This window comes from Octopus bimaculoides, chromosome 28 (assembly GCF_046866305.1).
Source record: "Octopus bimaculoides isolate indiv1 chromosome 28, ASM4686630v1, whole genome shotgun sequence".
Classification (NCBI taxonomy): domain Eukaryota; kingdom Metazoa; phylum Mollusca; class Cephalopoda; order Octopoda; family Octopodidae; genus Octopus; species Octopus bimaculoides.
This window is the reverse complement of record NC_142955.1, coordinates 22,656,600-22,670,467: the sequence shown is the minus strand read 5'-3', so window position 1 is coordinate 22,670,467 and position 13,868 is coordinate 22,656,600. Positions and strand designations below refer to the sequence as shown.

Sequence of the window (13,868 nt, the reverse complement as noted above, 5' to 3'; positions counted from 1 at the left end):
CGGTTTTCGAGGTGGTGTCTCCACGGTAGAGACGGACTATATGTAATCTGAACCTTTCCCCACCCTTATTTATTAATTTTTTTACGGAATCCCACGTTTTAGGCTATGGAGATTCCGATTCTGAAAAAAAATTGTTTGAAAAATTTCAATCCCCCCCCACCACTAAGCAGGCTATTTACATGCTAGAAATAACAGCCAAATCTCACAAAACTAGTGTTAGGTTTAGGGTTAGGGTCAGGGTTATGGTTAGGGTTAGGGTTTGAGTTAGGTTTACCCTGTGGATCTATATAAAAACGGGGGGAGGGTGAATCGAAATCTCCATAGCCTAAAACGTGGGATTCCATAATAAATAAGGGGGGAAAGGTTCAGATTACATATAGTCCATCTGGACCGTCTCCACCACTTGACCCTTTGGTGACCTCTTCTACTCCATCAGATCTAGAATAGAATCCTTTGTTCTCACTAGCTATAAAAACAGGAGACCACAAGCAAACTCTCTCTTTAGTCACCGATCGGTGACGCCTCAACAGGCTAGTCACCAGCCGCCGGTGACCAACTACAACCTTGGCCAGAGGAAAAGATGAAGTTACTGTCAGCCACTGTGAGACAACGGCACACACACTACACAACAGTTACACACTTTTTAACTCTTTAAAATATGGACCAAGTAATAATTAGTAATAAATCCAGTGCACTTGGTCCACTTACGCTTCTGTATTTTGTTCTGATTACCAAAGCACTCTCTACACATTTCAGTTAAGTGATTCACAGTTCTTACCAATCATCATCATCATTTAGCATCCGTTTTCCATGCTGGCATGGGTTGGACGGCTTAACATGTACTGGTAAGGCCAAGGACTCCCTAACCCTAAAACCCTAACACCCTAGTGAAGATCGTGCGGGTGTTAATCTGAAAAATTACCCTTTTTTTTTCTTGTTTTGTTTTGGTGGCCACGTATTCAAGTAAACATTAACCAGAATCTCTTATGTTGATGTATTTTTGTGTATGTATGTTTGTTTGTTCTAAAGAACAAACAATAAAGGGGAGGGGCGTATTAGTGGATGTTACTGTTCCGAAGGGAAGATGAAAAACATGGATTTTAAAGAAAATTATTTTTCAGAAAGAGCTTCTCGCGAAATTTGTTTTCACTAGGAGGAAACTTTAAATAAAAAAAAAAGGAAATGTCTTGCCAAAAAACAAGCGCAAAAAAAAATTCCGGAAAAATTGCAACTTACGTGAGAGAGCATTCTCGATTATCCGGCAATTATTTAATATTCATGTTTGGTTGGAATGATTCAACTTTTTCCGGTTATATCGTGCGATGGAGGGTTGGGTAATAAGTCAGTTGATGTTGACGAAAACATATAATATGGACAGATATAGTGGTTTCGTTATTAAATACGGAAATGCTTTATAAAGGAGAATATTGGTGGAAGAGAGACATAAGACAAGACTCAAAAGAAACAGGAAAGGTTTGGCAATCGTATTAACCCTTAATGCGCTTGCGCAGAAGTGACACAAATACACACTTACATACATATATATAAGCATTTATACGCACACATACACATACTTACCTAAATGAAATAACGGTATCCCAAGGGAAATAACTCATAGAGATCATTATGTATTTGAGTAAGGGTAGATAAATCATACAAGATAAATTCTTAATGAATTCATTTCCAAACCGTGTGGTCTTCGGTTCAGTCCTATGGCGTAGCAAATTGGACAGGTGTCTTCTATGGCCCTGGGCTGACCAAAGCCTTGTGAATAGATTTGATAGACGGAAACTGAAATGCTTATTTTTACTATTTTCGATCGTATTATTTCCATCGACGTATTCGTATACGCATCGTCATAACTTTCAGATGTACCTTTGATTTCTCTAGAAAATCTATAAGAGATAATTTTAAAAAGTGATTGAATTGCAATGCTAATACAGTAGGACATAGCATTGATTTATAAAACCTTTAATATAGTTGGTAGAATATTATGGTTGTATAACAAAATACAGCGTCTCTGCAAGCAATTAATATGCCAAGAATCTGTTTAATATGTAAAATTGGTATATCGATTGTGTTACACCACTGTTATACAGTGCATGTGGCGGACCTTTTCTGTTTGGCTGCCAAGATTTCAAAAATCAAGGTGTATTGAAAATTTTAAAATTTGGTATATTAATGTAGTTTTCCAAGTTGAATTGCTGGAGATCTCTCACTTTCTCCAAATTCAAAAAAAAAAAAAAAAGAGTTATAGATTTTTAAAGTTTGATCATTTTCACCTTGTCAGGTAACAATATTTGAAAGCTGTCATTTTGTGTGTGACTGTGCATTTTGCAACATCCTGAAAATAGCACGTGTGTTTTTATAGGAAACCGTACACAAATGACTTTTTATATTTTGGAATTTTCAGAAAATTTTTTGCAAATTTTTATTCTACACGTGGGAATTCATACGATTATGGAAAAAGGAAAGTTGTTGGGGTGTGTGATTTAAGGCCTATTTAGCTGCTATTTTTAGCACACCTCACAACCACCTCAAAGACAAAAAAAAAAACCAATTAAATAACACATAATTTGTAATTTTAAGCATTCAATATGCATTTAATGTGGTAAACGGCACATTGCAAATTAAACATTTCTCAAAATAAGAAACTTATAGCACAAGGAGATTTATCACAAAACAAAATAGCAAATTACAGATTATATATTTAAAAAAAAACATCTCAACAATCTTCCCAGGATCACCAACCTTAATTGGATAATGGAGCAGGTCCTCCACACATACTTCCCTACCATAGCTGTTATAATCGACAGCTGTGCAATGGCTCATCCCCAGTTCTTCAACACAAAACCTGACTGAAATCAATTCCTTAACCAACGAGTAAAGGGAAAGCACTACAGTCCTAAGACAGAGGGGGTCACTTTCAAACCACGAGTCTTTCCTCACTGACACAGATTCCATGTATCCTTGGCACATGTATCACTAGTACATATTCCCACTATGTTGTCTTGTATTCATAAAATGCTTCTTCATGTTGCATAATTTTCTTTGGAGCATAACACCATTTTCTTGCAAGTACGAAACTGCATCCTGCTCTGGTGCACAATTTAAGGCCTATTTCACTGCTATTTTCAGCATATATGACAACCACCTCAATGGCTGGAATATACTTGTCAACATGGGCTTTCTTGTAGACAAAAGAGTTCTCATGTTTGCGTTGTTACTATGGAAACATACATGAATGTTTGTGGCTTACAATTGGCTAAAATTACCCAAAATTTTTTCATTTTAATAGCTATAACACTTTATTTATTGATTTATATAAATAGTTGAGGGACTATTTTTCAGAGAATGATTTGCCAGATATCACACTATGGGTTTTCTTCTGTGTGAATACATCTATGAGTACTTAAATATTTATTTTTTGAGAATGATTTACCACAGATATCACAATGATATGGTTTTTCTCCTGTGTGAATAAGTCTATGTACAGTTAGGTGTGCACTTTGTGAGAATGGTTTACCACAAACATCGCACTGATATGGTTTCTCTCCTGTGTGAACACGCTTATGAGTAGCTAAGGCACTACTGCCAGGGAATGACTTACCACAGATATCACACTGATATGGTTTTTCTCCTGTGTGAATACGTTTATGTATAGTTAAGTATGGATTTTTTGAGAATGATTTACCACAGATATCACACTGATATGGTTTTTCTCCTGTGTGACTATTTCTATGGACAGTCAAATGTGTACTTTGGGAGAACGATTTATCACAGATATCACAGTGATATGGCTTCTCTCCTGTATGAACACGTTTATGAATTACTAAGGGACTACTTCCAGAGAATGATTTACCACAGATATCACACTGATACGGTTTCTCTCCTGTGTGAATACGTTTATGTACAGTTAAGTGTGGACTTTTTGAAAATGATTTTCCGCACACATTACAACGATATGGTCTCTCACCCGTATGAAAGTGTTTATGTTGAGTTAAGTCGCTACTTCCAGAGAATGATTTACCACAGACATCACAGTGATATGGTTTCTCTCCTGTATGAATGCGTTTGTGTTTTGTTAAGGTACTTCCTACAGAGAATGATTTACCACAGACATCACAGTGATAAGGTTTCTCTCCTGTATGGACGCGTACATGAACAGTTAAATGAACTTTTTGACAGAATGACTTACCACAGACATCACAATGATATGGCCTCTCTCCTGTGTGAATACATTTATGATTAGTGAGGTGATCTTTTTCAGAGAACGACCTACCACAAATGTTGCATAGAGAAGGTGTCTCGTTTTTCTCTTTCTTTATATTATCAGGAAAATCAATAGGTTTGAATTCTGTTTTAAATTCAACTGTGTCCTCACATAATTTATTTTCCATAATTTTTCTTCTCTTGCTAAAATATCATTTGTTTCAGACATTGGACAGAAGTCATGCTGAGGCACTGCCTTGTGGGGTTTTAGTCAAATGAAGGCTTTGGTTGGCCTCGGGCTACAGTAGAAATTACTTGCTCAAAGTGCCACACAGTGGGACTAAACCTGGAACCATGTCGTTGGGAAGCAAACTTCTTACCACACAGTCACACTTAAATAAATATGTTTATTCTATTTTTCTCCTCACTCACATATTATTTGTAACAAATATTTCTGCTGTTATATTTTCATCAATTCTGATCTATGTTGAGATTTGAAGAGGCTGAAAACTCCTTTGTAAATTTGTCCAAGTTTAGTTTTATCATCTAAACATTCCAAGAAAAAATTTTGCTATTAATCACCATTCAGAAGAAATATTTCACTAATTCACCAGAGATTTATATAAGCAGATTATATCACTTAAGTAATCTTCAAAAGATGATCAATATTGATGATGTATGATGATTCTGCTGTAAGCAATCCTATAACCACAAATGTCATTTGATAATCTGAAATAAGGATAGGAAAAAAAGCAGTATAAGAGAAAGAAGAGATACAACAACATTACCACATCGCCATACAAGTAAACTGTAGATATAATTATTTAACTACACCACATCTTGTCACACTAGATTGAACAAGCTTTAACAACTGTTTTCCCTCCTTTATTGTGGTAAAAATGGTGTTTACATTTTGCTTGACATACTGATTAATATGAGAACCAGCTGTAGGTTTCTTTTATCACAAAATCTCAATTTCTTGGAAAATATTCAGGTGCAGCATGTGATACAGTAAGGTGGAAGGAATGACAAACACGTCTTTCAAGTATCAGATGAGAAATTTCTCCTTAACCCATTACCTACCAGTGATCTCATGAGATCACTTAAAAATTACAAATTTCGTAATTATCTGTCAATATTTACACATATCTAACCTTTTTGTTATATCTACTAGGTATATTTCTCTGATATTCAAATGAGGTTTGCTAATTTTTCACCCAATATCTCACTTATTTCTATTTAAAATGTTATTTTGATCATTCCAGCATGTTTCTAAGGCTGTTTTATGCTAGAAATCAAAGTTCCATAAAAAAATTCCAGTTAATAGAATTATGGGAGGTAATGGGTTAATATGGCATATATACCATTGCTTTACACCAGTCATGACTGATGCATTGTCTGCATCTAATGCAACCAGATTTTGCAAATCAAAGTCCTGCTCTTTTAAGCATTCTTTAAATGCACACCTTATTTTATTAGCATTGCATTCTTGCAATTCAACTAAGTCAAAATATTCTTTTATTCTTTTACTTTTACTCGTTTGTCATTTGACTGCAGCCATGCTAGAGCACTGCCTTTTAGTTGAAATGAACCCCAGGACTTATTTTTTGTAAGCCTGGCACTTATTTTATCGTTCTCTATTGCCAAACCGCTAAGCTACGGGGTGTAAACACACCAACATTGGTTGTCAAGTAATAGCGGTGGTGGACAAACACAGACACACAAACATATATGTATAAATGATGGGCTTCTGTTCAGTTTCTGTCTACCATATCCACTCACAAAGTCTTGGTCAGTCCCAGGCTATAGTAGAAGAAACTTGCCCAAGGTGCTACGCAGTGGGACTGAACCCAGAACCATGTGGTTGGGAAACAAGTTTCTTACCACACAGCCAAGCCTGCACCTAGACACACCACAAATTTAAAAAATTTTTTTCAAAGATCTGAATATATAATTTCCAGCAATTTGGTGACAGAAATCTTGATAAATCTATCAATATTTATTGATAAATCTACCGAGATTACAATTTAATTATAATTAAACTCTACTTGTCTTTTCCTAAGACAATTTTTAACAATTCTTTCAAATATGGACCAAGAGCATTAGTAATAATTCCAGTGCACTTGGTTCACTTAAGTTTCTGTATTTCGTTCTGGGTGAAAGTAAAGAATACATACACCCTGTGTTTAGGGTTAGGGTTTTTGTTATACTGAGAACGGGTGATGTAAGTGTTCTTAACCCCTGCCGTGTTCTGAATACCAAAGCACTCTCTACATATTTCAGTTAAGTGATTCACAGTTCTTATTAATCACCACTATCATTTAATGCCGGTTTTCCATGCTGGCATCGGTTGGACGGCTCGACAGCAACTGGTATGGTCAGAGGCTGCACGTGGTTCAATAGTTTATTTTGGTTTGTTTTCTACGACTGGATGCTCTTTTTAACGCCAAACACCCCACGGAGTGTTCTAGGTGCGTTTTTATGTGGCACCATCACCCGTGCTTTTTACATGGCATTAGCTCCCACGCTAATGCTTTCTACATGGAATCTCGGCTTGGTGCACATTAGGATTAGACACTGAGGGAAAACCGCTGTAACTTTTTTTATTTTTTCATTTTGGCGGGGGGGATGGTAAAAAAAAATTTTATAGGGGGAATCGCATGACCGTGATATGTAGAATTCGAAAGGGAAAATCGCCAAAATGAAAAAATAAAAAAAAGTTACAGCGGTTTCCCCTCAGTGTTTAATCCCAATGTGCACCCTTGGCTTTTAGGATCTCAATTCTGTTGAGGGGCAGATCCTCTCGAATACAACAATGCGCCACATATCCTTCGTAGAGGATATGACAGAGATGACATAAAAATAATGAATTCGTGAAAAAATAAAACGTACTTTTACGTCTGTATGTGTATCTGCACATGTGTGTGTGAGTGAGTGTCTGTACAAGAGTGTGTTGGCCTCTGTGCGTCGCTGTTCAAGTCGCTCGTGCAAATTAAAAACAATGAACGTGTGTGCGCGACCGTGTTTTTCACTGATCAGCTGCAAAAAATAAACATTAAAGAAACAAAAAATTCTATATGAAAGTTGGCGAACAAATACCTTCAGTTTTCAGAGACCAAAAGCAGTGGACTGCCACACACACACACAAAAAGAAACTATGGTGGAGATGGAGTATATGTAATCTGGGTATACCATAACTTTTAAATTTTGTTTTTTTTACGGAATCCTATGTTTCAGACCATGGAGAATCCGATTCTGGAAAAAAATTTTCAAAAATCTCAATTTCAAAATTTCGACCCCCCACCCGGTTTTTATATAGATCCACAGGGTAAACCTAATCCTAACTCAAACCCTAACCCTGACCGTAACCCTGACCCTAACCCTAACCCTAACCCTAACACTAGTTTTGTGAGATTTGGCTGTTATTTCTAGCATGTAAATAGCCTGCTTGGTGGGGGGGGGGGATTGAAATTTTTCAAAAATTTTTTTTTCAGAATCGGAATCTCCATAGCCTAAAACGTGGGATTCCGTAAAAAAAAAAATTAATAAATAAGGGGGGGAAAGGTTCAGATTACATATAGTCCATCTCTACCGAAACTATTTTGAGAAATAACAAAAGAAAAAAAATTTCCGGAAAAATTGCGACTTACTTGAGAGAGCTTTCTCGATTATCCGGCAATTATTTAATATTGATGTTTGGTTGGAATCATTCAATTTTTCCGGTTATATCGTGCGATGGAGGGTTGGGTGATAAGTCAGTTAATGTTGACAAAAACATACAATACGGACAGATATAAGTGGTTTCGTTATTAAATACGGAAATGTTTTATAAAGGTGAATATTGCTGGAAGAGAGACATAACACAAACAAGGAAGAAAAACTGGTTTGGAAGTGAAATCGAGGATTATTGCGCATGCGCGGACGTGACATACATACATACATACATACATACACACACACGTATAATATATAACATACACATACAGATGCCTGTCTGTATGTGTATTAACATGCATACGCACATACATACACATAAGTGAAATAACGGTGCCCAAAGGGAAATAACTCATAGAAGTCATTCGTATGTATTTGAACACGAAAGACGAATAAAGCTATATTAAACAGCATACAAAATAAATTCTTAATGAATTCATGTTATCAATATAGACGTGGCTGTGGCTGCATAGTTAAGAAGCTTGCTTCCAAACTATGTGGTCTTAGGCTCAGTCCCTCTGCGTAGCACATTGGACAAGGGTCTTCTATGGCCCAGTGCTGACCAGAGCCTTGTCAATAGATTTGATAGACGGAAACTGAAATGCTTATTTTTCTATTTTCGATCGTATTGTTTCCATCGACGTATTCGTAAACGCATCGTTGTAACTTTCAAATGTAGCTTTAATTTCTCTAGAAAATCTGTAGAGATAATTAAAAAGAAAAAAAGTGATTGCTATAATGCAACTCCGTGCTGAACCTGTCTGAAATGTAATGGGAAAATAGATCAGTTTCAAAATATTGATGTCCAGGTGACAAAGGCAAAGTTTGAAGGGAATAGTAGACATTTCCTTTGATTTCTAGGCAGAAGCAAATAGGAAATAACCCTTACTGACCAAAGACAAAAAAAAAAAAAATTAAATTTTGTTACACAGTGTAATAAAGTAGAGATGAGAAATGAAATGAAAACAAAATACCTATACACATACACTCATATATATGCATGTGCATGTATGTATATATGTATATACACACACATAGCCACATGATTTTTTATAAGTTTATAACCAGTCACCATGCTTGTTCCACAAGTTTTTTATTCTCTCTGTTTATTTTCTCTTATTCCTTTCTGTTGAAGAGCGTAGGCTCGAAACGTAAAAGGCTTTCCCACTTTCCCGAATGTCAAACTAATACACCTGCTTGTTGTTCATACACTTGTCTTTGTCTTTTGTTTTTCTGTAAATTTCAACTATATATACATACATACATACACACACACATATATATATATATATATATATATATATGTATATATATATATACACAAGAATAAGGGCAGGGAATCGTCAATTAGTAATATATATATATATATACTGGAGTAAGCACATAAAATGTGCAACAAGGTAGAAAAAAGAGTACTCAAATACCAGAGGTAGAGTAATATGCTTTATTTAAAAGCAGCAGAAATATAACAAAAGACTGTTACTCTGAGTTTCACGTTCCCGTTCATCGGACAGTTTTGTTAGAAATTTCTAACAAAACTGTGCGATGAACGGGAACGTGAAACTCAGAGTAACAGTCTTTTGTTATATTTCTGCTGCTTTTAAATAAAGTATATAGATAGATAGATAGATAGATAGACATACACAAAGAAGATATTCTCATACATATAATCAGAATACAACAGAGTCTCTAACTGTTTATTTCCAACACAATAACTGTACAGTGATGTTATCCTTTATTGTATTCACAATGTCAATGAAACCAATGGCATCTCTTCTCTCTTCAGAAAATATCTAACATGAAATATATATATATAAATATGTTAAAGAAATTATTTTATTAGAAATATTACAGAAGTTATCTCACCAATACAGATACAGTTATAGAAAATATATTGGGAGATTAATATCATACACTGTTATATCTTCTTTCCAGAATCAATTCTTCAGAATCTCTGTCTCTTAACATTGATCTTCCATAGTGGTACGCGTTGGACAATTTGACAGGATCTGACAAGTCCAATGACTGCTTTAAGTGCCAATGTCTTCAGCTGGGTGCTCCGTTCATGACATCAGCACTAGCAAAGTTACTGTGCATCTGGCATGAATAAGATCCCCTAGAAGCAAAGGTAGTTTTATGCTGGGAGATAAATTAAACATTAAAAGAAAGGGTTTTATGGTTAGTAAAGATCCCCCCTTTAGTCAAAAATGACCATGGGATTGCACATAGAAAGTTCCCCTCCAAGGCACAAGTCCAGGCAAAGTTATTTGTGGAAAACCATCACCCATGCTTACCCGTCTCCCCTTTCCACGCCACTGATGTTGTCAAAAAGAAAAGCAAAGGCTGATACAACTAGGCACCGGTGATGCAACAACTCATTGCTACAGCTAAGTAAAACTGGAGCAACGTGAAATAAAATATCTTCTTCAATAACACAATACACAGTCTGTTCAGGAATTGAACTCACAACCTCACAATTGTAAGCTCAATGCCCTAACCACTGAGCCATGCTTATGGTTATATACCATGTTTATCTTATGAGATGGATTTTAATGAATTGCTGATTAAGATTAATATTTTTAACCTTGGTATTTTATAAGTACTATATCGTCATCAATCTGATGCCCGTTTTCCATGCTGGTAAGGGCTGGACTGTTTGACAGGATCAGGTGAGCCACAGCACTACGCCAGGCTGCACTGTCAGCTTTTGCAGAGATTTTCTGATAGGAGGATGATAATGATGATGATCATCATCATCATTATTTAACATCTATTTTCCATGCTGGCATGAGTTGGACGGTTTTACAGTTGACCAGCTGAAGGGCTGTTCACATGCCATGTCTGTCTTGGCATGGTTTCTACAGCTTGATGCCCTTCCTAACACCAACCACTTCACAGAATGTACTGGATGCTTTTATGCAGCACTGGCATGGATGCTTTTTATGTGGCACCAATGCTCATGCTAATGTTAACCACTTTGCAGCAGCCATAGAAACCAAACTAAAATAGACTATGCAGCTTGGTGCAGCCCCTGATCTTGCCAGTTCTTTTCAAGCCGTCCATCCCATGCCAGCATGGAAAACAGATGTTAGATGAAGATGATGGACATTGACAATGATACAGTCACTACTCTGTATTAATACATGTATGTGTAATTAAGTGGCCTTCTTTAGAGAAGTATTTACCACAGTTGTCAGTGATATGGTTTTTCTTCTGTATGAATACACTTGTGCATAGCGAATTGAGCAGACTTGGAGAATGATTTACCACAGATATTACAGTTATATGGTTTCTCACCTGTATGGAGACGTTTATGAATAGCAAATTGACCAGATGTTGAGGATGATTTACCACAGATATCACAGTGATAGGGTCTCTCTCCAGTATGAATATATTTGTGAGTAGTTAAGGTATTTGAATGAGAGAAAGATTTACCACAAATATCACAGAGATATAGTTTCTCTCCTGTATGAATACGTTTGTGACTAGATAATTCACTACTTCGGGAGAATGATTTACCACAGATATCACAGTGATATGGTTTCTCCCCTGTGTGAATGCGTTTATGAAGAGTTAAGGGACTACTTTCAGAGAATGATTTACCACAGATATCACATTGATACGGTTTTTCTCCAGTGTGAATACGTCTATGTTCAGTTAAGTGTGTATTTTGTGAGAATGATTTACCACAGATATCACACTGATATGGCTTGTCACCTGTGTGAAAGCGTTTATGAAGAGTCAAATCACTACTTCCAGAAAAAGACTTATCACAGACATCACAGTGATATGGTTTCTCTCCTGTATGAATGCGTTTGTGTTTAGTCAAGCTACTTCCTACAGAGAAAGATTTACCACAGATATCACAGTGAAATGGCTTCTCTCCTGTATGAATACGTATGTGGACAATTAAGTTGCTCCTTTGGGAGAATGATTTACCACAGATATCGCAATGATGTGGTCTCTCTCCTGTATGAATACGTTTGTGATTAGTGAGAGCTCCTTTATCAGAGAATGATTTACTACAGATATCACAGTGATATGGTTTCTCTCCAGTGTGGATGCGTACATGAACAATTAAGTAACTACTTTGAGAGAATGATTTACCACAAATATCACAGTGATATGGTTTCTCTCCTGTGTGAATACGTTTGTGATTAGTGAGAAGCCATTTGTCAGAGAACGATTTACCACAGATGTCACATTGATAAGGTGTTTTCTTTTTCTCTTTCTTTATATCATCAGGAAAATTAATAGTTTTACATTGTGTTTTAAATTCATCTTTCTTCTCACATAACGTATGTTCCATAATTTTTCTACTTTCATTATAACAGAGATCTTTAATTTTTTTTTTTCTTTTCAGTTATACATTTATTTTTAACAAATATTTCTACAACTATACTCCCATCATCTCTGATCTTTGTTGATATTCGAAGCAGCTAAAAACTTCTTCGCTAATGTGTCCAAGCTTAATGTATCATCTAAATGTTGCAAGAAAAATGTTGCTATTCACCTCTGTTCAAATGAAATATTTTACTGTAATTCATCACAGGTTTATATAATCTGGATCATATCATTTCTGTAAAACATTTTCTTTTAATCTTCAAAAGATGTTAAATACTGATGATATATCTCATGTAAGCAATCCTTGAATCACAAATGTCATTTGATAAGCTGAAAAAAGAATGAAACAACGGTATAAGATACAGAAAATATTTAAATAGTAGAAGATACAACAATATTACATCTTAGCGATATAATTTTTTAATGGAGTTAATGAACTTATCCCTATCAAATAGGGATTTTAGAGAATGGTCTAGATTTTAGGCAATAGAAATCAACAACCTTATTCTTGTGTAAATTAGTTTCAGGGTGGCTTTGCGGTAAGAAGCCTGCTTCCCAACCACATCGTCGCGCGTTCAGTCCCACTGCATGGCACCTTGGGCAAGTATCTTCTTTTATAGCCTGGGGCCGACCAAAGTCTTCCGAGTTGATTTGGTAGACGGAAACTGAAAGAAGCCCGTCGTATATATATTTATATTACTGTGTGGGTGTATGCCTTTGTGTCAGTGTTCGTCCCCCACCACTGCTCGGCAACCAGCGTTAGCGTGTTTACGTCCCCGTAACATAGCGGTTCGGCAAAATTTTCCGACAGAATAAGTATCAGGTTTTATAAAATAAGTCCTAGAGTCAATTTGTTCGACTAAATCCTTCAAGGCGGTGCTCCAGCATGGCCGCAGTGCAAAATGACTGAAACAAGTAAAAGATAAGGATCAACAAGAAATAGAAAAAAAAAATGTGGTAAGTAGCTTGCTAACCGATCCACATGGTTCCGGGTTCAGTCCCACTGCGTGGCACCTTGGGCAAGTGTCTTCTACTATAGCCTCGGGCTGACCAAAGCCTTGTGAGTGGATTTGGTAGACAGAAACTGAAAGAAGCCTGTCGTATATATGTATATATATATGTGTGTGTCTGTGTGTCTGTGTTTGTCCCCCCACCATCGCTTGACAACCAATGCTGGTGTGTTTACGTCCCCGTAAACTAGCGGTTCGGCAAAACAGACAGATAGAATAAGGGTAGAGATGGACTATATGTAATCTGAACCTTCCCCCCCCCCTTATTTATAATTTTTTTTACGGAATCCCACGTTTTAGGCTATGGAGATTCCGATTCTGAAAAAAAAATTTTTGAAAAATTTCAACCCCCCCCCCCCACCAAGCAGGCTATTTACATGCTAGAAATAACAGTCAAATCTCACAAAACTAGTGTTAGGGTTAGGTTTAGGGTCAGGGTTAGGGTTAGAGTTAGGGTCAGGGTTAGGATTAGGGTTAGGGTTTGAGTTAGGGTTAGGGTTAGGGCTTGAGTTAGGGTTAGGTTTACCCTGTGGATCTATATAAAAACCGGGGGGGGGGGGGGGGTCGAAATTTTGAAATTGAGATTTT

The 13,868-nt window shown here is 36.4% G+C and overlaps 1 protein-coding gene across 8 annotated transcripts in view; it reads right to left on the bottom strand.

Annotated features, from left to right (window-relative positions):
- Positions 1-13,868, bottom strand: part of LOC128251087 (uncharacterized) — a 99,022-nt gene that overhangs the window by 4,934 nt on the left and 80,220 nt on the right. Inside the window, exons 1-3 of one of the 8 annotated variants that reach the window (XR_016238711.1) lie at positions 7,863-8,234; positions 1,579-4,941; positions 1,237-1,300 (exon numbers count right to left, since the gene is read on the bottom strand). Coding sequence is in view for 5 of the 8 variants with exons in the window: in XM_089343810.1 (XP_089199936.1) it covers positions 3,413-4,295; positions 11,123-12,235 (1,996 nt within the window). In the remaining 3 variants the exon portion in view is untranslated. The other 7 variants (XM_089343810.1, XM_089343808.1, XM_089343812.1 and 4 more) reach the window with 7 other exon arrangements.